The sequence below is a fragment of the Thamnophis elegans genome, chromosome 10, assembly GCF_009769535.1.
Source record: "Thamnophis elegans isolate rThaEle1 chromosome 10, rThaEle1.pri, whole genome shotgun sequence".
Lineage (NCBI taxonomy): Eukaryota > Metazoa > Chordata > Lepidosauria > Squamata > Colubridae > Thamnophis > Thamnophis elegans.
In genome coordinates, this window is record NC_045550.1 from 30128268 (window position 1) to 30155069 (window position 26802).

Here is a 26802-nt window from a genome sequence, read left to right on the forward strand (position 1 = left end):
GAAAGGTCATAAAATGGGGCAGAATTATTTAACAATTGTCTCACTTGGTAACAGTTGTGGTCATAATTCAAAGACTATCTGTGTTTCATACTGGCTGTGTTTGCAGAATAGGCATACAATAGCAGTCTCAGCCCATGTGACAAGGTAAACTATGAACATACGATGTATATACAGCATATAAAGGCAGAAATGAATGTTGCTTGGGTTGTATTTGTCTCTGTTAGATATTGGACCCAGGACACTCTACGGTATATTTCTCATCAAGGCTGCAGTCTTGGAATATCTCTTTTGGGGTAGTGTGCAATAAAATATCTTTACATATCTAATCTCAAAACTAGAAATCTCAAATGGCACTATGACCCAGATTGTACTGTCTGCAGATGCACTCTTTCTGTCCTTTGTGAATATTAATTTTGCTGATATTTTGATTGGATCTTTTTCTCATGTTTTGTTTGCCTTGTCTCTCTGTCTCTATTCCCAATGCTATACTTGGCAAAAACAGTGTCATGCTTGGCATTTTAAAGCCATTTTCCAGCTACAGCCTGCACAGCTGTGGGAGAAACAGAAGGAGGCGGATCTGGCAAGGAAAAAAGTTCCTTTGCTCCATGTGAGGAAATAGGAAGATGAAAACATGCTCCACCCGCCTTTTCACAGCCAGCCGTACCCTCTGTCTTCCAACCCAGTCCTGGCAAATGAAACTCCCTGATTTCTGGTGGTGCTTGGCGTGACATATAAAAGACTTGGAGTTTTCCTTTCCAGAGACCTTACTTCACTAACAACACTGAAGTGTTCCTGGCTTTGCAAATAAGTGACTCCTGACTGGGAATGTTTCTCCTGCAAATTCTTCTCCAGTCTTGGGCTCTCTATCACTGGGCATACGGTGAAGGTAAGTTTGGAAAATCATGTTGGCTTGATTTAAAACTGGAAATAGTGAGTATTCTGTGTGATTTGATTAGATTTCTGAGTAAGAAGGGTGAATATAAAGCTGGCAAAACACTCTATGAATGTGAGTTGTGAAAAGTAGAGGAATACATTTTTAGTCTTTAACATTGTGATTTTGGCTTAACATGCTTATCCATGGATCTTTCTCTTTTTTAGTCATACTGCTTATTTTCACAGATCTAATTCATATACCTGATGGTGGATTATCTATAGTACCAAGTTACAGAATAGTCTCCTTAAAATTATTTATCTGGGGCTAATTCTACTATTGTTTAGGTAGAAAATATTTTTTTAAAAAATTTATGTTGGGTTTTGAAAATATTTAACTAATTGTGTAATCCTAAATATAATTTGCTGGGGAATAATCCCGCTGAAATCTATGGAAGTGACTTCTAAGTACATGAGTGCAGAAATAAAGTGATTGGATTGAAACGTTATCTGTGCATTTGTTTCATGATGCATCCAAATCAGTAAAAATATTTTAATGACATTCTGAAATTTACAAAGAATCTGTTTTGAACTCCCAGTTATGATTTGGAAATTAATGCATATCTATTTAGGTATATTTAGAGATAAAATCCTATTATCTTCAAAGATTGATGGTGATAGATGCAGAACTGTTGATTGGAACAGATTAGTAATAATTTTCAATCTCTTGCATAAAATGAATTTAGGACTATTTCTCTTGGAGTAGTCAGGACAAATTTGTGCAAATGATTAACTAAAAGGATTTCTCAGGGGTAGGATATTGTGCAATAGTTATCATGTTCTAAAGAGTAACCATGTTTTAAAATAAGGAAAGATTCCATAAGATAACACTGCTATCCAGTTGTAATGGAGCTTCAAGAACTTCAGGGAGTGTCTGTTATTTAAACATGGAGTTCCTTCTCATGTACAGGCATGCACCCCACATACGTCCATGCATTCCGAATGCACCCTTATTCTAGTTTTTTAGGAATAATGACTCAATCTTGAATCTATCTCCTATTTTATTATTGGTAACACGCCTTGCAAAAACAGTTTCTCTCCTCCCAGATATATGGTGAGCCAATGGCTTGCCTTTTTCTTATCTTCACTCTCAATCTTGCATATTTTAAGGCACAGCATAAACAATAACCATAGCATAAATCAGCTTCACATTGTTTTTTTTTAATTTAAAAAAAATACAGTCCCCACATCAAGGAGAAAAGCCATCTTGCCACAATTGCATCATTACATTGCTTACCATGGAACTTTGGTTTCCCCAGAATATTAAGCATAGCTCCATCAAAAAGTATTCCCCCCACACACATTGGTCAAGTAAAAATAAATTAAAAATAAAGTGAAGTAGAGAACTTGACAGATCATCAGGAAAATGATTCGGCCATAACTAATACTGGTGGACAGTGGATCATCTCAGAAGTGATAGATTATTCTCCCTTTTAGCCACATTTTTTCCATTAGAGAAAGAATGTTGAGGCCACTATAAACAATGGTGCCTGTCAGTCTGGATTATATAGTTCCCTGGCAATCATCCAGTGCCACAGTCGGTGCTAAGAAAAACATCTTTTCAATGGGGAAATTAGGCAGGAAACCCCCCCCCCTTCCTGAATGTGCAATACTTCCTGGACTAATCCCTCTTCTTTTTTCAGTTAAGATTACAGGATGTCTTTGAACAAAGGGAGAGAAAAAAAGAGTGAGATAAAAAGATCAGCCAAGCTGATTTCCTTTCCTTTTTTAAGGGGAGGTTTGCGCAAACTCCTGCCATCCTTCACCTGTTTAGCCAGAAGGAGTGGACTGGGAAGAAGGGACTTAAATTATTGCTTCCACTGGCTTGATTATCTCCTTTTTATTATTATTTTTATTCTCAGAAACTCATACCTTCATCATGACATTGACTGCCAACTTTTCAAAAGAAAACTCTGCGAAATTTGTAGGCAATGCCATCCTAAATGGGATAATGACCCATAGCTTGGAGGGTAATACTAAACAACTGAATGTGAGCCAGCTGTCACCATTAGAGGCATCCAACCAATGGGAACAGACAGAAAGCAAACTGCACCAATATCTACAGAGCTTCCAGGGAATGGTTGCTGTACTCTCAAAGGAAAAGGTCATATCCTGTGAGTAATAGAGGAGGTTTTAAGGTGGCAATACTTGGGGAGTTCATGTTAAGGCAAGAAAAATTGCCTTTCTTTTTCTTTGCCAAGAAAAATTGTATTGCTGAGTACCAACATCTATGGTTGATGAAAAAAATGATGATACCATTTTCACTATTTTGAGTTGGGAAATGTATGCAATGTAATTTTAAAAAGCAAAGCCTTACTTCCCAGTAACCAAAAATAATGAAAGAATTGAAACATTCCAGCCATACAAGTAATGTTACCACATCTATTGTACCCCTTCTTTCTGCTAAAACTGAATTGCTCACAATTTCAAATTAACACTTGAAAGGGGTTATCTCCTGTTAAGAATGAGAATAAATGGGATTATTTCATCAGAGATATGGAATTGATAAGCAACATGTTTGTGCTCATTAGATAGCCATGCTGTGTCTAACAGGAGCTAATATGGATTAGTTGCAAAGAAAACATGACAGATTAATGCTGTTTCTTTTGTTAGTTACTATGATAGATGAGGGGAATGCTGCTGCCATGCTGCATTTGGAACTCATCAAAGAAACTGAGAGTTTCTTCAAATATTCTCCATAAAATGGTAAAATAGGGCCTAGCTCATACTATAGGTAGGTAAACTTTGGAGAGCACTAGTTACGACTGCATGTCAGCTTGAGGGAAGTCAGTAGTGTAGAGTCAAAGAGCTCGGTCCATGTCCCCATACTGTTTAACTTTTTATTACAGTGAGTTGAGGACACTTACAAAATTTGCAGTACTAAGGAGGGAGGTGTAGGAAGTTAGCACCCAGCCCTCTCCTAGGAAATATTGAAAAGGCAGAATATTATATTTCCCTGGATCAGAAATGGAGAAACATGTTTTAGGCAGGAAACAGACTCACTCTTAATAGCCCCCACTTTCCTTAATGGCTCATTAAAATGCCAAAGCCAGTCTATTCTACAAAATAAAGAGTTCTCCCCTTCAGCTCCAGGGTGATGGATGATATTAACCTTCCACAGAAACTCACCACATGGCATCTGGAAACTCAAAACTTGGTCCCATGGGAGTCTGACAACCAATCAGAACACATTTCTTACACAGGAACAGGAAAGGTAGGGTTGAATAGAGAATATAAAGCCAGGAACTTTCAGCCCTTCCTTCTCTTTCTTATTCTTCACCCAACATTGAAGCATGTGATCACCTTTTCTGTTCAGGACTCAAGCCATGTGGTCCTGTCCACCATTAAGCCATCTTTCCAAGCAGCCTCCATGTCTCCAGTGTCTTTTTTTCCCACTTGAAGCTGAACCCAGAAGGACATTTCTTCCAACAGAGGGATGGCCAATACTTCGTGGGGGATGGAAGATTTAGACAACTTGAGTAGTACATTGAAATAAACAGAATGGAATTTAATAGAACATAATAGTCCATATCTGGGTAGGAGAAAGGAAAGACCCAAGTATAATATGGAGGATATTGGTTGACAGTAGCCCACATAAAAAAAGATCCGGGCTATGGTCAAGTTCCTTGAATACTTTGAGGCCCTAAAGGTCAAAAAGGGCAATAACAAATTGAAGCAGGTTCAGGATATGATTTCCAAAATGACAAAGAGTCTGGAAGCCAAGCCATATAAAGAATGATTAAAGGATTTAAGTATGTTTGGCATACAGAAGAATCGGAGTAAGATATGATATTCTTTAAAAAACAGAAGGATTATCAGATACAAGTGGAGGTATTATCTAATGTTCTAGAAAGCATGATCAGATCAGGTGAGTTAAAACTGCAAGGAAGTAGTTTAGGCTAGAAATCCTGGTTTTTCTGAACTGTCAGCCAGAGGAGCAAGTTGTCACAATTCTCCTCTGCTGAAGGCCAAAGAGAAGTTGGTCATCTGTTAGAAATGGTCTAATAGATGCCACAGTAAGGAAGGGAATGGACTACGATAAATAATTTGTAAAGTTCCGTCCAACTCCATGATTCACTGGCAGCAAAAATAAGGAATTACATTATCTAATACAGTGTTTCTCAACCTTGGCAACTTGAAGATGTCTGGACTTCAACTCCCAGAATTCCCCAGCCAGTATTCGCTGGCTGGGGAACACTTCTCTTTTAAAGAAGAGTCATTTAAAAGGGAAGTAAAATAGAAGATTGGAAGCCACTTTCGTAACTTTCCCCCCTTTTTATATTTCTTTCACTTATTTTATTTTACTTTTAGTTTTTTGGGAAATTGGTAATTTTCACTTTTTAAAAAATTAAAAATATATAGATTGTACTTAAGTTATGATAAAGCAAGTAATTGGAAACATGAATGTTGTATAAGAATATTTTCAAGCCTCAGATTGAGTGCTTTGTTTGTTTGTTCTATTATGCTCCATTACTTTGTGTGTGATGTTCAAATAAATCTTTACTACACATTTTTCTATCATTTTGATTGCAGATCCCATATCCCTATATTGCACAAAGGGGTGCGAAGTGTCGGAAAATGGCACCAGAAGCTTCTACAAGATTTCGCTGAATGGGAATGATTTCCTGAAATTTCACACAAAGAGTAATAACTGGGAAGGTTTAGCTAACACTTTGGTGGCCAAGTATACTAGTCAGAAGCTGAATCAATTCCAAGAGACAACTACCAATCTACAGTTCTTCCTAGAAAAAACATGTGTCAACTTTCTAAGGATGCATACTAACAACAAAGAAGCCATTACTGGTATGTGAGACAATTGATACTGGTAGTTGCAGAGAAGCCTTTGGCTAGACAGATATCCTGACAAATTATCCTGGCTCAGTCAATTCTTCTTATTCACTAATTTTCAGAGGAAAAGATATGCAATAAAAGTAGTGCTGTCATCTCAATAACACTAGAGAACTAAGAGATAGAGAGGAAACAGAGTGCTACAAGATATGGAATAGATAGTATAACTGGCTTGAAAAGAGATGTCAAATAAATGCATAAGGACACATAGTAAACACAATGAAAAGAGATGGCATATACTTAGAAAGCAATAGAGATGGAAATATTGTATATAGATGTATATATTGTAAAAATGAGAAAGAAAAAAAATGAAACAAAGAATATGTATAAGATAATGGAATGGAAAATGGAAAACCCAAAATCAGAAAAAATACCGATAAGAGAAAGCTGTAAAAGTGTGAAGGTAGCAGCTGCCCAAAAAGCCAACAGTTCTAGGCTACATAAACAGGGATAGAATCAAGATCATGTGAAGTGTTAATATCACTTTATAATGCCTTGGTATGGCCACACTTGGAATACTGCATTCAGATTTGGTTGCCACGATGTAGAAAAGATGTGGAGACTCTAGAAAGTGTTCAGAGAAGAGCAGCAAAGATGATTAGGGGACTGGAGACTAAAACATATGAAGAACATTGTAGGAACTGGGTATGTCTAGTTTAATGAAAGGAAGGACATGATAGCAGTAGTCCAATATCTCAGGGGTTGCACAAAGAAGAGGGAGTCAAACTATTATCCAAGGCACCTGAAGCAATGGGTGGAAACTAATCAAGGAGAGAAGCAACTTAGAACTGAGGATAAATTTTCTGACAGTTAGTACAATTAATCAGTGGAACAGCTTGCCTCCAGAAGTTGTGAATGCCCCGACACTGGATGACTTTAAGATGATGTTGGATAGCCATTTGTCTGAAATGGTGTAGGGTTTCCTGCCTAGGCAGGGGATTGGACTAGAAGACCTCCAAGGTCCCTTCTACTCTGCTATTGTATTGTAATTGTGATTTTAATGTTTGCAAAATGTCAAACAAAAATATTTAAAAACAAACATACACTGGAGAGGAAAATTCTGCAATTTTTGCTTTTCCTTAATAGAAAGTAATAATTTTAGAAATGCGTAATGAAATAGGAAAATAAAATTCTTGATCATCAGGAAGGGCATTCAGCCAGTATATGATCAGTTCCAGCCAGTTGCCCTGACTCTAGCCCAAATAGGGAGTATAAGGGAGGTAAAAAGGGAATATTTCATAACGTAATGTGAAGATGGGCAAAACAGGGTCTGTGATCCCACCACATAGTGCAAACTATTGAACAAAATAAATATTGCATGCGTGGTTGTCTGTTTGACTTCCGGGGTACAGTTCTAACTTGGGGAAGAAAATCTATGTCTGTACAGTAAATCATCACAAGACGTTTCCTTTTAGCATTTTCTTCCTGCAAAAGATTTCCTATTGAGATAGTATTTGAAATGACACATGTTGTTCCCTCCCTCTCCCACTCCATCATCCATAACACTGCCCACAAACCCAGCCTAAAAGCAAGCCTAAATTTTCTATTTTCTTTTGCAGGGCAGCATGAAGGACCTTCACACACTCCGCTGGTGATAGGCATCAGTATGGGTGCTCTTGCTCTAGTGGGATTAGCTGTGTGCCTATTCTTGTGCACAGGTGGGAAGAGATAGCAGAAGCACTGACACACAAATGAACTATCAGCTTTCTTGGTTTCTCAATGGAGCCTATTGGAAGACAAACACGCAGGACTCATAAGTGTGTGGGGAAACAGAACGCCACAATGAAAAATATAGGCATCTTGTATCTATCTCAACAAATGATTGCCTTTTCTCCTTTACAGAAACTTCAGCTCAAGTTCCCACCTAACCAGAGTTCATTCATTACTTTGAGTCAGTCACTTTCAACTCAACTCAACCCAATATGCTAGTTTTCATACGACATTGTATTTTATCATACTGAGAGCACCAGGTTAGAGACCAGGAGACTAAGTTCTAGTCTGCCTGATATGAAAGCCAGCTGGGTGAATCTGGGAAGTCACTCTTTCTCAGCCACAATGTTGAGTTCAGGAGATCAATGCATCAACACTTGGTTGATCTGGAAAGAAGCAGACGTTCTTTTGTAGGCAATTTTTTTGTGTAGGAAAGCAGGAATTTTTTTTTATCATGCTGTATCAGTGTATACCTGTTTTTTCCTATTGTGCTGATTTTTTATTGTGACCATGTTGTATTTTATTATATTCTATCAGCAATTTTTTAATTTGCACTGTACTGATACCCCATTTTGGGGAGGTATTTAACAATCGGATTTGCATGTTCTTTTATTCCTTTATCCTTCAGGCAAATACAGTATAAAAATCTAGAATGCCTGAATTTTTTTTTTGTTTCTTTCTATGTTCATCATGAAAAATTTTAGGCATCCCTGATCAGACCACATTAGAGTTTTAACAAAGGAAATACATTGATTGTAATATAATACACTTCAGTTGATTTTGGGTGGCTCTTTCTATACTTCCTTCCATTCCTATAGTTCCAAAGACAATTTATGATGATAAATCCAGTGATGTGAGAAATCTTATAAGCCTGTGGACCTTTAAGAACATTCAGAATTAGAAACTGTATGTTTTAAATTTAATTGGGACACACTAGAAATAATGCTTCTCTCGAGAGATTTTTATAGAATGTCTTCAGAATTTTACTAGAAATTAGGATTCCATTATTTTTTCTGGATGCTTAGGACTACAGTATGTACCAAGAAACCATGAGATAACTCCATGCATTTTACCCTCATAACACTGAGCAGCAGCCAACAATTGTGAAACTGTTTCCTGTTCATCACTTCTAAGTGCTCTAAAGATCCCCCAAAAGTTCTCAGATAATTAAGGATCTTATTAGCTGTTCACTAGAATTTAGACCTTGGGCTTTCAGTTATGAGCTCGCATAATCATATATTTAAATATAGTTACATTTTTTTTTTAAAAAAAAGTATTTTACCTGTCTGTTTCATTTGTAGAACTTATAGTTCTTTTAAAAAAAAGAAAGAATAGCAAAATTGGCTGGATGTTTTTTATAAAGTTATTCCAATCTATGCACAGTTTGTGGCTATTTATTTTACTGCTGGCCTTTTTCTAGCTCTCTATTCATATAGTGACTTCATCAGTTCCATCCATTATAATACAATGCTGCTGGTAAATATCAGTGGGCTGGTTTTCCAGCTTAAACAAAACAATTTCATTTTCAGTCAAAGAAATAAACATTATTTACTGCTAGGTCATTCTTGAGACTAAGAGGCTGATCAAAGGGTCAGAAACTGCAGCCATCTTTTCAGTAGATATATAAATATGATAGTTCAAAATTCACAAAAGTCTGCATGAGACAGTTATGGGCGTGTCTATTAGTCAAGACACTGGGAAAAATAGAAACTATGTGCCTTCCTAACCATATCTTGTCCAATGGCCCTATAGCCATGTTGAGCAGTTACAGTGTCTTTTTGTATGTACTGAAAATATGCCAATATTTATAGGAATGAGTACCATACACTGTGCAATATGCATAATTTGGAAATATCTGGGACATTCTAAACACTCAGATTCCATACTTTGCAGTTCTGGAAACATATGTGCTACTTAAAATATGAATGGGCCCAAGGTTCTCAAAAATTTATAAACTAGTATTCTTACTTATCTAGTTACATAAAATGTTGTAACTGCAAATTAGAGGAAATATCAATATAGAGCTGTTTAAAAAAAAACAACAGCAGCTCCTATTTAAGTGAACAAAAGCAACATAGCGCATTTTCTTCTAAGTGCCATGACAAACTGTTAGTAAAAAGGCTCTCAGTTCATTTAAACCAGTTTCTCTCAATTTAACATTTCTAAGTGTTGACTTGCAAAGATCCCCTATGGATGGTGGCAAAATCTAACACTTCTACAACTGTAAAGAACAAGAAACACCTGGCAGTTTAACCAGAAGAGAGGCCAGCAATTTGCAGAGGTAGTTGTTATCTGCTCATGCCTCAGATTTGAACAAGAAAGATAGGGATAGGTGTAAGTCCAGGATGGGCCATAGAACATCTCACAACCACGGTGATACAAGATAAAGGAACCATGAAAAAATTATGAAAACTCATTAAGAATGGCAAGGAAAGTAACATCAAAATATATTTGAAAACGGAACTTCAGTGTGCTAATTCAGTTAAAAACACGATCTTTCTCTCAACTGTTGGAGCCTAATTGCTCCAAGTAGAGCACCAGTTGTATCCAGAATAAAGAAATTTCATTTGTTGTCTTCTGATCCATCCCAAAATTATCCTTGCTATTGTAAAAAAAAAAAAAAAGATTTCAGAGGTTACTTCACCCTCTGCATTTGTTCTACAATGACCAGCAGAAAAGACTGCAGTTTACAGTACTTATTTCATTTATCCACAAGAAAGTCCATTTGTCTCAGTCTCAATAGCCCTGCAGTCCATTGTACACCTTCTGAACAGATGCTTGTTTTAGCAGTTGTTTGAGACCTGCAAAATAATAAAATCACAATCACAATACAACAATACACTCGAGACTGCTACTATATTAAGGGAAAAACAGTCATTATTCTCAATTCTCAATCAGCATATTACTCAAAACAGTTCAGAGAGGAAACTTTCAATAATACTATCGTTAGTCCTTGACTGATCACCACAACTGAAAATTTATGTTGAGTTTTGCCCTATTTTATAACCTTTCTTGCCATTGTTGTTAAGTGAATTACTGCGGTTAAGTTAGTAACACAGTTGTTAAGTGAATCTGGTTTCCCCATTGATTTTGCTTGCCAGAAGGTCGCAAAAGTTGATCGCATGACTCTAGGACACTGCAACTGTCATAAATATGAACCAGTTGCCAAGCATCTGCATTTTGATCACATGACCATGGGGATGCTGCAACGGCTGTGTGAAAATGGTCATAAGTACCCTTTTCAGTGTGGTCGTAACTTCAAACAGTCACTAAGTGAACGGTTGTAAGTCAGGGATTACCTGAATATATTCAATTATTTTGAAAAGGAGGCAATCACATTGTTTTGACAAATAGTTACAGCAGAATGAGAACAAGCCAGGTACCTTTCTGAAAAAGATCCCAACTATTTTTAAGATTAGCCATTTCATTCTATAATGAATAATTTCAAATTTATGATAATGGGTGGTTTGTTGGTTGCTATTTACTGTATCTCTTCTAAAATTTGAACCAAAAGAGATCCTAGCTTAGATCTCTTAATATGCTACAATGAACTGTTTTTAGAAGTATATGTTGCTTTGGGGCTGTATAATTTAATAAATAAATCTACTTTGTTTCAAAAGTTATTTTTATAGTTCTTAGCATCTCTAAACCAAAACTGTAGAGTTTTGGAATGAGTTTGGAAATCACAGAGTACTTGATTGCCCTCTCTCTCCATTGGTGTCATTTCTGGTTTTCAGATCGCCATGATTTTTTTTAATGTAACCACTGTAGCTTCTTATACTGTTTTCATCTTATTAGCTTCTGATACGTAGTACTATTTGTTGTTGATGAATTTATTAAAATCTGCTTAATTGATGTTCAGCATTTTATTTGACTATATTTAACCTTTAAATGTTTCTTTATGCTAAGAACCACAAAAACAGCCATCAGGTTTACTTCCCCACAATGTTCCTTCTGCATCTATTCAATCTTCCCAACTGCATCAAAAACATGGTTAGCATGATTACCAGATTACCCTAATTTTAGTGTTTTTTCCCATTCCTAAAAAATTAGAAAATTGTCAGTTAGGGATGTCAGAGATTTTCCCTCAAAAGATGTTAGGGTAATTAAATACCCCAATGCTATTAAATTTAAAGTTAAAGTTAAAGGTTTTCCCTGTCCAGTCATGTCCATAGGGGATGGTGCTCATCTCTGTTTCTTAGCCGAGGGAGCCAGCATTGTCCGAAGACACTTCTGTGGCCATGTGACCAGCATGACTATATGCTGGGGTGCACAGAATGCTGTTACCTTTCCAGTGAAGTGGTACCCAGTTATCTACTTGCATTTGCATGCTTTTGAACTGCTAGATTGGCAGGAATTGGGGAATTGTTGGCAGGAATTGACAGGAGCTCACCCTGTTGTGCATGCTCAGGTCTTGAAAAGGGCTATCAACCTTCCAGCTGACCTGCTCAGGATCTTAACTGCTAAGACATAGCATCCTGTTTAATTACATTTAGAGGACAGCTTATATTTTATGCCTCCTTAAAAAAATTGCAGTTTGCTTTAGGGAAGCATTATTCCCATCGTCTCTTTGTTTAGCAAGTGACAATCAACACTAACACCAGTATGTAGGTTGGTTTCTTGACTCATTTTTTTGCTGAGCAGGCATGGAGCTCCTTGTTCTGGCACTTTCTGTTACTTCTGGCTCATTTGGACAGATTGTACCCTCTAGATTTCTACATTCTGAGCATTAATATGTTGATAATGAATTTAGTAATGAATTTAGTAAGTCAATGTTCTTTCTAAGTTATCATTATGTTGGTACTATACATACTTTCTCGCTGTTCTCCAGTCAACTGTTCTTTTGGAAATTCAATATCAAATGTAATGATAAGGGAGCCTTTGATGTTATTGTTATCAAAGTTTGGAAGACCTTCTCCTTTCTTCCACAGCTTGGCTCCAGGTTTTGTGATTTTATCTCGGGCAATATGGACCTAACAAAAAAACATACATGTTGAAGATTTTCAATAGGATGTTAATGTTTAAGTGGGAAGTATTTTACCAAAAATAATCATAATGTCAATACAGGTAGTCTTTGACTTACGACCACAACTGAGCCAAACATTTCTGTTGTTAAGTGAGGCATTTGTTAAGTGAGTTTTGGCCCATTTTATGACTCTTTGACGCCCCAGTTGTTAACTGAATCACTGCAGTTGCTAAGTTAGTAACATAGTTGTTAAGTGAATTTGGCTTCCTCATTGACTTTGTTTGTCAGAAGGTCACAAAAGCAGATCACATGACTCTAGGACACTGCAACTGTCATAAATATGAACCAGTTGCCAAATGTCTGAATTTTGATCACATGACCATGGAGATGCAGCAAAGGTCGTAATTATGAAAAATGGTCATAACTCATATTTTTTCAATGCCATTGTAATTTTGAATGGTCACTAAATTGTTGTACGTCAAGGACTATCTGTAGTATATCTTAATGCCAACATGTGTATTATGGATACAAAAGGAAATGTTTTCAGACAAAGTAATCTTCTACTTACCTTATGTCCATCTAAATGAGCAATATCCATTTCAAATCCAACAAGAGCTTCCACAAGTGAGATGGTAACATTTGTATACAAATCATCCCCTCTTCTTTCAAAGACTGGATGCCTGTAGTCAACATATTAAAATATAAATATTTTTTATTTCTTACTTCTTCTGGCATGGCAAAATCACTCTTTTTACAGCACATGAAATTAAAAAATATAATTTAAAATTACTGACAAATTGGAAATTATGTATTAATTTTCTGAAGAAATCCATTTAAATCATTTTGAAATTTGAGTGAGTACAGTATGCAAAGTAATTTTTTGAGTCATGATTAGAATTAAATTAGCATTTGTCCTAACACCACAGGGATATTAATTCTAATTTTATGTACTAGTGTTTATACGTGTGAGATGTCTCTGGATGTGTCATAATAAGGCATAGAAAAACTTTTAGATCTTTTATAGCAACTCTTTGTGTGTTTCCTTTGAAATCACCTTTAAACACTCAGTGCAGATATTTTTTCCAGAAACAACTTGACTCAGCTAGTCTTTGGTAATAATTGAGAAAGATTTAGTCTGCTTCAGGCCACCATTGTTTCCCAGAAGCAAACTTTTTTAATGCTCTATGCACTTCTTGCCCCAAAGGATAATCTTACAGTCGGAGCATCTCTGGTTTAATGGAATAATCTGCCCACCAAAGCCTTTGACTGCATAGCATTTTTTATTGCAAAAATATGTTAATTGCTAGCATCACTAAAGCAAATGTGTTCATTGATAGCTAATAAAGAAAAAAAACATTGGTAAATTATTTCATAAAGCAGACAAACTTACTTAAGAACTTTTATTTGGAAGCGCAAGTCACCTGGTTCTCCATCAACATGTGGTTCTCCTAATGAAGTTTGAACAAGTGTTAGGTATGTTTAAATATTTCATAACTAAACCATCTCTTTATAATGAGACCTTAGATCAGTGATGGCTAACCTTTTTCTAAAGGTGTGCCAAAATTGTGTGCGTGCTCTCTATCACGCACGCCTACCCCCTTGTGCATGCACACGCAACCTCTCCTGTACATGCGCACGGACAACCCCCCCCCCCCCCCAGGAACAAATTTCCAGTTTGCCCATTGGACCTGTTTTTTGCCATTCCCATGCTCCGGAGGCTTTTCTAAAGCCTGGGGAGGGTGAAAATGCCCCCCCCACCCTCCGGAAGGCCAAAAATCAGCTGGCCGGCGCGCACATGCATGGCGGAGCTGAGGGGCCGGCAAATATGGCTCCGCGTGCCACACGTTCGCCATCATGGCCTTAGATCAATGTTTCATTAAGATTTCTATAATGGCATGATCTCTCAAAATGGGGGCCTTTTCCTCAAACTCTGTCCTTGTAAGTTAATGAAATTCAGTTAACTAAAAAAAATTGGTATGGTTTATTAAGGCAAAAATCTAAAAATACAAGCTTACAACTAGTTAGACTGAATGTAAAATCTTATTAAACTACCTCTTTTGCTCTGCATAAAAATCTATGGTTAGCACATAGTTTTGATATAATCATTATCCAATTTATTCAGATTGTGAAATATCTGGCAACAAGAATAAAAATAGGTAGTGTTGCAGCGACAGGGATAAAAATTCAAGGATGATAAGACTGACCCACAAGGTTTCTATTTGTAGTGTCATAGGAACTCACAGCCAAGTTTCCTTGAAAATTATTATGTAGACATTGGCCAAAAAGCTTATAAAATAAAAAAGAGAAAGAAAAAAAATGTCATGACATGCGGAAGATAAATAATCTTCTGCACAAGAATATGTATCTTCTGTGTGTATTTAAATTTTAGTAGTGTTATTGGAAATAATTTTTCAAAGGCACAAAATGTTCTAAGTATATTTATAAAGCAGAGTCCAAATTTCCATCCACAGTTTATTTTCATCAATTTGAAGTTTTTCATATCTCACATAAATTAAAACTTCCTATAAGATGTAAAATGTTAAAGAATAAAAATTAAAAGATGTACCTTCCCCTATAAAGGGATATTCCATCCCATTCCTAACACCAGGTTCTATCTCCACTTCTAACGTTCGTTCTTCATTCACAAGTCTGAGAAACAGGAAAATATCAAACAGTCAAACAATAAATATATTTATATGAAAGCAGAGATTCACCTTTAACACTGCATTATTTTAAGTATTTTCATTCAGACTGTATTGTGTTTTATTTATTTTACAAATGTTAGCCTACTCATGCTTACAGTTGTGGTCCTAGGTTTACATGCCCCTTGCAATAAACAAACCCCTCATAGGTTTACATACCTCTTGCAGAATTTTTAAGATGTGATTCATTTTATAAGTGAACATGAATTTACTTACACATTTTTGTCATGTGATTGAAATTAAATGTTCAGGCATCTAAGAACATCACAATCATAAAACAAATCATAGCAATAAATGAAATAATAAAATTGTTCTGTTCAAAAATTCCCATACTCTCAAATATTTGGGCAGCCTGAAAGTTGTGAATGGGACACACTTGGACTTTTCAACGTGACGATGATCTGATACCTAAAGCTATGTTGACCCTTCAGCAGCTGCAGAACAAAGTAAAGATTCAAGAGTGGCAGTCAATTTCCTGACTGCCACCTCATTGAGCCTGTCTGAGAGCTCAAACATACAGCCCATTCTAGACAACCAAAGTGTCAGTCCTGGAAGCTATCTTTTACATTGGGCCTTCAGGCCTGCCATATTTTGCTCTGGGAAAATGGGAGGGGGGATTATATGGAGTATGGGTGATATATAGTCAAAATAACATTCCTGTCTCAGAGAGTCAAGGACACATTGCCCTGGACCTGCGATGGTGTGACTGGAAGGCATCTCCAGTTTTGGACAGTGCCTGATTTGGTCATGTGATGGACATGTTGGTGCTGGGCAGGGACTTGAACTTTCATTTGGGTGGGGAAAACTTGGAAACTTTCAGATTTGGGTTTTCCTAGATGTGTCAATATGACATCTCTAATAAAAATGGAACTTTGAGGAAACTCAAGCCTCAAGAGTTTTCTTTTGTTGGGGGTGTTACTTGGATCCCTGATATTAACCTGAATCAGAAAGTTTCCAGGTTGTGCAGGACTTGCAGACTTTTTGCCAAAAGGATAGATAGCTTTACCACACGAGAAAATGAAGGGCTTCATTCATAACTATCCTAATAGACTACTTAGGATGTTGATGTTAAATGGAGCAATTAGGACTGTTAGGACCATTGATGTTAAATGGAGTAATACATATTATTAAGAACTAAGAGGATGCAAACCACTGTTTTATTATGTTTTCATTGCTATGGTTTAAAGATTGTGCTATTCTGAGATGCCTAATAGCTAAATTCGAATCATATTATAAATCTTTTTAAAATTGTTTGATTACTTTTATTTACAAAATAGTCCATAATGTATGAATTCTGCAAGGGTTGTGTAAATTTATGAGCACAACTTTATTTGCATAGCTACAGGAAACACCTCAAACCTTAGCTAAATATATATGTTGTACAACAGTGTTTCTCAACTTTGGTAATTTTAAGACATGTGGACTTCAGCTACCATGCTGGCTGGGGAATTCTGGGCATGCATCTTAAAGTTGCGAAGATTGAGAAACACTGTTATAAGAAGGATGGCTCTACATGGGTAAAAATTTGAAGGCCGAATGTATAGATATTCACAAACCACCTGTTGGATACCCCTTTTAAAAACGATGCCTTCCTGGAATAGCATAGTACTTTCTACACTGCACTCCTTAGTAAAAGATACATTTGATTTAAAGAATTGTCAGCAGGTGCTACCATATATCCTCTAAAGACACCCCCACTTAGAATTTGAAGCACTGCATTGCAACTTTTATTTGGCAGAACAAATCTACCAGGGATGTTATAATGATAGAGCAATTGTATGGGCGCCTTTCAATCACCGTGAAGATTTTCAGGCACAAAAGTTTCTCCGTTCTCTTTTCAAGCCATAAAAAACCCAATAACAGTCTATGCCACCTTGTGGCCTATACTGGAAATGGAACCATCCTCCCTCTGCTATTTGTAACAATTATGTATGATAGTCAAGCACCAAATAGCCACAGGACCTCAAACTCACTTGACATTGGGACACTCATCACAGACAACCTCTTGTGTCATCTGGAAACGTCCTGGGCCTAACTGGGTTGTTCTCATCTCTTGCCGACAATTGCATTTCCGCTTCCCTGGTGCCTGTCTTGCAACTGGCTTGTTTCTAATAACCTGCAAACAGGTAAAGAATGAAGTTATTGGATGCAAACTTTACAATATACAACACTTTAGCCTTTCAAATGAAAAAAAGCAAACATCTCATTTACAATACACCTGCTATTTGGACTTTGTAACATAAATATACTTAATATAAACAATCACAAATTATACCCTGGATTTTCAGTTAGCATTTAGTTGTGATTATTATTGATCTTTCCCTTATTTAAAATTAATAGCTCATTAACAAATAATAATTTATTAAATAAATTATTTAATAAAATAAATACCAATTTAGAGGCTTATAATCTTAGCACACAATAGAATTAGGAATCCTTTGACCATGTTTGAAGACTTACTCAGTTTCCTTTTCAAAAATACTTCAATGGAGCTAGTGACGCTTCAAAAAGGGAAAATGTGAAAGAAAAATCTGAGGGAGACTTCAAATCCTAGCTAAATTCCTACACTTTAGATGATAATCACAGCGATTATACTTAATTTCAAATATAATTAAATATGCATGTAACAGAAATAAAGTTTAGTTTTTATCTTGGTTCCACTCATTACTTTTTGGAGGATGTCTGTCATCAAAGGCAAAAAGTGTCTTTGTCAAGAAAAAAGTGAAACGGTCCTGTTGTGTATAAATAAAGCCACTGATTAATTTGAATTGCTCTTCTATTCTTTCTTTCACAAGCATGTAGCATTGAAACAACAGAAAACAGTTACCTAACATTTACCATGCACTGCAATTCCACAGGGAGTGCATAGGTGGTCCCAAGAATATTTTTGGTGTTTCCCTCATATTCATTCACTGAAAGAAAACTATTTCTAATAATGACCCCTGAAAAACAGATTTATATAAGCAAAGGAGATTGATTAAGCAAATTGCCTAACTTACTTCCACAAAATTTCCTGAGTACACTTCTTCCAGTGTAACTTCTAGGTCCACAATAATGTCGCTTCCCCTTGGAATGTTTCTGTCTTGCTGACGAGGATTGCCTCCAAACATGAAACCAAAATCTCCAAAGAAACTGAAAAGACACGAATATTAATTCATTTAGCTTTCTTTCTATTAAACTTACAGGAGAGCAGGTAAGAATTACTAACTTGGGCAACTACCAGTATAGGAAATAAGATTTACCGACTTATGAGAAGAAGATATAACAGAATCAGACTTGCAAGAGTCTGTTATTATAGCCAATCTCAATAAAAGTAGTTTTAGACTTCCTGTGGAGTTATAGTGGGGATGACATCAATTTTGCAAGTCTACTATGCTCTTTTATTGAGATAAGCCAAATACTTTTCCTTTGTTACTGGAGAATGGTTATAATTCAGTTTAGTGAATTAGTGAGGTGTCTTTCTCAGCCACTTTCAAATCTTATCTGGTTTTTATGCTGGACTTAAAATATGTTTTATTTCTTGTCTTGGCAACAGAGCTTGCATATCTTCATCAAGGCCATCTTCCTTACACTCTACAGCAACTCAGGCAACTCTATTTTGACAACCTCCTTACTTGATTTGCTGTTTAGGGATCTAGAGAAACTTTCATGGAATTATTAGCTAGCTATGGAGAAACAAGCCATATAAGAGTACATTTATCCTTGGTTGTAAAAATGAAATTGACTGGGCAAAACAGCCATCAGCTTCCTATAAAAACTGATATTTTCTTTTAGAGGAAAAAGTATAGGTAGTCTTTGACTAATGACCATAATGGAGCTTGCCCATTATGGTTGTAAGACATGGTGATCATAAAAGTGTGGGCTATGTGACTGACTCAATTTTATGACCTTTTTTGTGATAGTCATTAAGCAAAACAACAGTCATTAAGCAAATATCACCATCATTAAGCAAACAAATGGTCCATGGTTTAGTCAAGAGTCAGAAATGCTGATTTTCAGCAAAGCTGTCACAAAATGTAGTCAATGTGATTCTGGAATGCTGCAAATGCCATACATATGGCCATGTTGCTAAGCACCTGAAGGTCTGTGATGTGACTGGGGAGGGCAGCAACTGTCAAAACTTTAAATTTTGGTTGTAAGTAGCCACAAGATAGGTCTCTTTGCAAGTTGAGGACCACCTGCAGAAGGAGTCTGGTATATAAAAGTGACATACACTTTCTAATCAATCAATACACTAACTGTGAACTCTAATATTCTATGTTGCCGGGCCTGTAACTTGTTTGAAATAAACTGATAACTATGCCTCCACACAAATCCACTGACTTCTTACGTTTGTGCCCTTAGTGATTCGTGGTTTTCCAAATGTTAAATGGAATTGAGCATTCAGATTCAGATTTAAGGCAGAGTTATTTCAACTAAATAAATAGCATGGCATGTGACTGTTATTGTCTCTGTTGCAAAACAGCAATTCCTGGTGAGGGTTCATCCATGGCGTAGTGTTAACTGAACAGGTAGACCTGGCATGTATTAATGAAACCTGACTTGTGTTCTCAGAAATGTGTGCAGGCCACTCTGGGTTTTAAACAACATGTAGAACAGCAATGAGAATGCTGCTGGTCAGAGCTATGACCAGCAGCCTTTTTTTTGTCTTGCAAAGTGTGAATGCCTGTATGTCAGACTGGAGCTCCTGCTTATGACATAGCTTCTAAGTCCATGGAATAATCAGAGTTGAAAATATAGAATGTTTAATTCAGAATAGAGATAATCTCTTCTCAGATGGCCTTGATCTTTGGTGAATCCTAGGCAGAACTTGAAATGATATATCTCCCACTCCAAACATATATAGAACTTCTCCAGAGGTTGCATAGGGTCATCATTATAAGTTCCCAACTTAAGTGTTATGAACAACTTTCTAACTCTAACTTTCTAATTGATATAGTTTTTATTGTTCTGCTGGCATTTACTAATAGCAATTCTCATTGCTGTCTTTCATATTGTTTAAAACTAGTTTTAGATGCTTCATTGCAGTTTTGCTCTTGCTGAACAAAACATAACAGTAACATGGCTGAAATTAATGAATAAAGATGTCATTGTACTATACTGTAAGATAACACTTTATCATGCAAAAAAGTGAGAAGGAGCAAGGCACACTTACTGTGAAAAAATATCTCCATGAGAACTTTGATGTCCTTCTTTCAACCCTTCTTCACCATAGGCATCATACTGCTTTCGTTTTTCCTCATCTGACAATACCTGCAGGAGACATAAATTGCAAGTATTAACATAGGTTTAAGGCAGTGATGGCTAACCCTTTTCTCCTTGTGTGCCGCAATCATACGTGTGCGCGTGACATTGCGTGCATGCCCACACCAATAATGCAATGCACCAGTGCATGTATGCACGATCCCCCTGCACCCCCCCTATGCATGCACGCACACCCCCCCCCCCCGCACCTTGTTTGGGGCCTAGCAAACCTTTCTGAAGCCTCCTGGGACCAAAAACGGACCTAGGCGGGGTGGTGATGGTGTGTGTCACTCCCCCACGCCCGATTTTGGTCCTAGCAGGCCACCCTGAAGCCTCCTGGGACCAGAAATGCGTGGCAGAGATAAAAAAAATCAGCTGGCTGGTGGGAGGCCTGGTGGAGCTGAGCTGAGCTGGGCAATGGCTTGCGTGCCCACAGAGGGCTCCATGTGCCACCTGTGGCACGCGTGCCATAGGTTTGCCATCATGGGTTTAAGCTATTCTAAATAGGAAAATGGACAAAACTATCATTTTGCCTCCATACGATACAGATCTGATAATTTTGTGGTTGTCTGATATTTTCTAGAAAGAAATATTTTAAACTGAAAGCAGTTTGTGTCCATCCCTCACCTATGTATCACACCTAGAATTCCACAAATGGTTTCCTTTTCAGAAAATTATATCCTGGAAAAGTATTAAGACACACCTGAATGGACAAATCATCATGTGACCCATAGGCTTTTTTTGGGTAAAAAATAACCAATCCAATGCCACCAAATATTGCTGCCACCAGGAATATTGGTGGAATATTGCTGCCTTGATTTCACAGCCACTTCTGCTTCAAAAGACACACTACTGAGTGTCCCCAATGCCTCCAGGTCTCAGAGGATATGGCCAACTCCCACAATTATGCTGCTAGCCACTGAACAGCTAATCAGTTTGCCAGCTACTCCTTTGTGGACCATAATTATTTTTAAGGTATCAATCTGGCATTTTTCCCTCAATGAGTTGGGCAGGCCTGGTCTAAAGAAAAAAAACATTCCAAAGTTCTCTAAAACATTCAATTTGCACATACTAAATCTTTTCCTAATTAAATGTAATTTATATCTATAAATTTACATCTATATTTAAATAGTATAACAACAAATAGGAACATGTTTCATTGGTTTCTGTCTAAAAGATATCCTCAGCAAATGTGTTATATATGCTGAAAAACAAATATAAGCTTAGCAGAAACAAAACATTAATGTCACTAAAGATTCTAAACAGAATAATGTGACTGTAGTACACAGGGATTATTGGGATACAATATCAACTCTTTTTCCTCTAAATCTCACAGAACTGGCAATTTCAGGAACACTATAATAATTTCCTGAATTTAATCTTCAAACTTCCAAGCTGGAAGCAATTTGTGGTCGCTCCCCTCATCAGAATTTATGCATTAGCAACTGCTGCCTAATTCTCTATAGTCAAAAATATGTCTAATTTAATTTAGTAATACTTTTACAAAAAACAGGGCACAGAACTGCACTTTTCATAATACTTCACTATCTTTTATCTCTATATAACCAGTGATCACCTAGATAAAATTACCTTGCAATCTCCAAAAATAGTTATTTTGGATGATTCTTTCTTACCAAATTATAGCATATAATTGCATACATTATGTTGCAGCTTGTTCAGAATTGTTAATCTATTTTGTCATAATACATTTTACAGGACTGTCTACAAGAGGAACTAATACCAGTAAGTACTTAACTAATCAAAAGGATTCTAGTTCAAGGAAAAAGATTGAGAAGAAACTGACAGAAATGAGGAAGAAGAATGAAGGATAACAGCTTCATCTGTTTATTTTCTTTTCTGTTACATATTAGCTATTCACTTTTCTATCCTGATGTGTGTATAAGGAAGCTACATACAGCCAGAGCAAATCTTATTATTAAAGCTTTTTCCTTATACATAAATTTGGAGTAGCATGTCCCAAAACAATGCAAGAATATACAATACAATAGCAGAGTTGGAAGGGACCATGGAGGTCTTCTAGTCCAACCCTCTGCCTAGGCAGGAAACCCTATACCGTTTCAGACAAATGGCTATCCAACATCTTCTTAAAGACTTCCAGTGTTGGGGCATTCACAACTTCTGGAGGCAAGCTGTTCCACTGATTAATTGTTCAAACTGTCAAGAAATTTCTCCTCAGTTCTAAGTTGCCTTCCAAATTTGACAAATTAAGCAGAAGTCTCTGCTTGCTCCCCACCGCACATAGCCATCTACATATCTTTCTCTTGCCATTAATCAATTAATCATTAATGAAAGTATTCTTTAGCAACAGCATATTAAATTCCAATGCAACATTCTAACACCTAATTTTATATTTTTAAACATCACTTAATGAACACCCATGTTTTGACATATTTCATCTGCTACATTTAAACACTGAATAGAAATAAAAATCCTCTATTGCTTATTCACAAAAAATAGCACCTTCCATAAATCATTTTCAAGTACTCAATTAAATCAGTCTAAAGAAAACAAAGGTAAGTTTTCAAGAAGAAAAGTCTCATTAATGTCACAAACATGTTGCTATTTCCAGTTAGTATCTATCCTACTAAAATTCCATTGAAGAGAACAATCCAGGAAGCACAGGATGCATATGTTGACCACAGACTTCTCCCAAATACACTTACCTCATAGGCAGCCCCAAGATCCTGAAATTTTTCCTGTGCTTGTGGATCATCGGGGTTTCTGTCTGGATGAAGCTGAAGGGCTAGTTTTCGGTAGGCCTTTTTAATATCTTTAACAGATGCACTGCGAGGAACTCCCAAAATCTTATAGAAATCTCTCCTGAAAAACAATAAGAGGTTAATTCCTTTTATGATCCTCAAATTAAAAAATATTGGGAGAAAAACAATTTACGTTCTTCTTTGCCATAAGCTGATAATAACAACAATAGCAAAGTAAATAGAAAATTCTACAAGCCTTATAATCTAAGGATAGCTGCACATGGTTTTTTTTTTACTAACCTATGATCTTAAAGCTATAGTCTTACATGTATTTCAGCTATCATATTTAGGATTACATAGCAAATACAGATAGCTCTCATGTGCTCACTCCTGAATCTAACAACCCTTCAGATAATTACTTATACCCTAATCACCCCACGATTGGATTACTGCAATACACTCTACCTAGGCCTTCCTTTTAAGAGCTTTTCAAACTACAGTTAGTCCAGAATACACAGTGTTCAATGTCCTTTGGTATATCTATGACATTTGCAAACTACACCAGTTACTGGTAAACGTCTGATTATCACCTATACAACCCTTCCTGGCATAAGACCAGGTTATTTGAGAATCATCTATCTCCAATGATTTCTGCCTGTCAAATAACATTAGTCAGAGTTAATGTGCTCCAGGTCCCTTCAACCAAATAATGCCATCAATTACATAGAATTCAGAAAGTATGGTTCTTTCTGCTGTAGTGTCTTCCATCTGGACTAATAGGCCCCAAAGATCTATGTAGCTCCCACTGTAATAATGTTTTAGAAGTATTTAAAAACTATGATGGTGCTCCCACCCCTTGGGATAGGGTAACTGTGAATCCTGTTGGTGGAGATTTATGGGGAAGGGGGTCGCTATATGGGATATGGTAGTCCAGACGTTTCAGATTTTTTTTCTTTGTTGTTTTTCTGTTTTTAAACTGTAAGTAGTCCAAAGCAATTTTGGAACTTGATTGCCTCCAAATCTAATGGACCAAAGGGAAAAAAAACTGTAATCCTTACACAACTAGAAAACTCTAAACTGGGAAACCCTGGCATAAGATTAAAAAGGTCAGATAAAATTCCATTCTTTATTTGTTCATTCAAAGTTGCATACACCCTTGAATGTATTGGCAGAAACAGGAATAAAATTCTTAAGTATAAATAAATGCACTCTATGTGTTGAGTGGAAGAAATATCCCACCTTTCAATAAAATTTTCAAGAAGCTTACATTTTTTTAAAAGAAACAAAAGGATTATATTTTTTTAAAATGAAATGCAATAAAATAAAAGCATATTAATAATTAATAAAGGGAATAATAATCAAAGTTATTTAATGACTTATATGCCTGTTGCTACAAAATTATATCAAAAGTAGGTGACAGCTAAGCTTTCCTCAGGAAATATTCCATAAATGGACCTGTACTAAGAAAGTCAATAACCAAGAAAGATAGCAGATTCAAAAAACTGATTTCAGTAGGGTAGAGGACAAGTAAAAGTGGAAACTTGGATATGGATTCCAGCCACTGAAAAGAAGTAAAGTAGTAACAGGTCTAAAGCGAGCTTCATGACTGAGACGGGGAATTTGAACCTGAGTGGTTATACAGGTAGTCCACAACTTACAACAGTTCATTTAGTGACTGCTCATAGTTACAACAGCACTGAAAAAGTGACTTATGACCATTTTTCACACTTATGACCATCGCAGCATCCCCATGGTCATGTGATTTACATTCGGATACTTGACAACTGACTCACATTGATGACAGTTGCTGTGTCCCAGGTCCACGTGATCAGCTTTTGTGACTTTCTGACAACCAAAGTCAGTGGGGAAGCCAGCTTCACTTAACAACAATGTTACTAACTTAACAAATGGAAATTATTGACTTAACAATGGTGGCAAGAAAGTCATAAAATGGGGGCAAACTCACTCAACTAACATTTCACTTAGCAGCATACATTGGGAGCTCAATTGTGGTTGTAACTCGAGGACTACCCGTACTCCTAACACACCACGTCCATTACGACTTATCTCTCTTCCCTCACCCTCCCCAGCGCTTTAAAACACTGGGCACATCTACCTATGAAGGCACAAGGAAATCGAAATGTTTCCTGGCCACCTACGAAGGGGGATGAAGGAGGAAAGGGCAATGTCCTTGTTGTTGTTAGTTGCGAAGTCGTGTCCGACATCACGACCCCATGGACAATGTTCCTCCAGACCTTCCTGTTCTCTACTATCCTCTGGAGTCCATTTAAGCTCACACCTATTGTTTCGGTGACTCCATCCAGCCACCTCATTCTCTGTCGTCCCTTTCTTCTTTTGCCCTCAATCCTTCCCAGCAGTAGGCTCTTCTCCAGTGGGTCCTTCCTTCTCATTAGGTGGCCAATAACCAATAAAGAGCAATAACCACCTAAACTCTCCATAGGAAGAAACAGCCAGGAAGCAGAGGGAGAGGGAGCTGTCCGCACACGAGGTTGAGTAGGTGGAAGATCGGAGGATGGGGGAAGGGCGGGGGGGCAGAACGCAGCAGGTCCAGCGGGCCTTCTAGAACAGCGAAAGGGGAAGAAAGGCAACGGGGGCTCCACCCTACCGCGGAGCCACCTGCAAACCGTAGCCCGGAACGGGCTTTCCTTCCGGCCACTTCTTCCTTCACTGCACTCACCCGGCGATGGCGTCCCCAAGCAGGCACAGCAGTAGTAGAAGGAGGCCACCGAGGGAGCGGGGGGACATGGCGGGGGTCTAGTCCAAGCAGCTCCCGGCCCTTACCTTCCTCACGCACCGGTAACCATAGGCACGAAAGAGAACCCCCCGGTACAGCGACGCGGCCAATCAGAGCCCAGCAGAGCAGGGAACCCGTCATTCGCCGCTGGCCAATCACAATTGCACACTTCACCCGCCACCCGGGTTAGATCGGACCAATGAAACTGCAGAACGTCAACAACTCAGGACGGGAGAAGAGCGCCGCGGTCTTAGTCGTGGCGAGGAGCGCCGTGATGATGTCACGCCTAGGTAGATTTCAAAGAAGAATTCGTTTTAGTTCCGTACATTTTAAAGCAGTTTAAGTCGGGGCTTCCTTGTTGGTTTCTAAGGTTGAACTCGTAGCAAACAGGATTTTTTGTCAGCCTGTGACTTATCAAAATCAACGAGCTCCATTTTAAAAAATAACGCAGTTACATCAACGGTAATTCTGACAGTTCATAAAATCTTATTTGTAAATGCTTAACTATGCTCCGGCCCTTCCCTTTTTTCTTCATCGGTTCTCTGAAGACCAGAATTCTTTGGCACATTAAATGATAACACATTTTTCTAATACAGGCTGGGACCAGCGAATGCATTTTAAGAAAAACATAAAATGCCGTTCTCTGCAAATACATTTATACAAGAATAATATTTGCCTCACCAGGGGCAGTACCTTTCTGACTTTCTGGGACTGGAAACTAACCAGATTGGTTAATATGAGAGGAATATCTCTATCAATTTATCGATCTCTTTGAATGTCTATAGATTTAGAACTCTCTGCTTCGGCTGCAAATTTCTGGATGATAACTAGATGGCAGCAAAAAGAAGCTTTTGACTGAGGTTTTTTGGACCCCTTGGATGTTTATACGCTGAGTTAAGTTAAAAGCATCCCGGAAAATGACCCTCA

The 26802-nt window shown here is 37.3% G+C and overlaps 2 protein-coding genes across 2 annotated transcripts; one reads left to right on the forward strand and one right to left on the reverse strand.

Annotated features, from left to right (window-relative positions):
• Positions 1-175: 175 nt before the first annotated feature.
• On the forward strand, positions 176-9132 carry LOC116513992 (endothelial protein C receptor-like). The gene is made up of 4 exons (XM_032225353.1): positions 176-886; positions 2793-3044; positions 5464-5733; positions 7338-9132. The coding sequence occupies exons 1-4, from the start codon at positions 826-828 to the stop codon at positions 7448-7450; spliced, it is 696 nt and encodes a 231-aa protein (XP_032081244.1). The 5' UTR covers positions 176-825; the 3' UTR covers positions 7451-9132.
• Positions 9133-9923: 791 nt separating this feature from the next.
• DNAJB11 (DnaJ heat shock protein family (Hsp40) member B11) lies at positions 9924-25983 on the reverse strand. The gene is made up of 10 exons (XM_032225351.1): positions 25819-25983; positions 23085-23241; positions 20312-20409; positions 18156-18288; positions 17130-17272; positions 15021-15103; positions 13845-13902; positions 13023-13134; positions 12302-12461; positions 9924-10289 (listed from the first exon to the last, which is right to left on the reverse strand). The coding sequence occupies exons 1-10, from the start codon at positions 25884-25886 to the stop codon at positions 10225-10227; spliced, it is 1077 nt and encodes a 358-aa protein (XP_032081242.1). The 5' UTR covers positions 25887-25983; the 3' UTR covers positions 9924-10224.
• Positions 25984-26802: the final 819 nt, after the last annotated feature.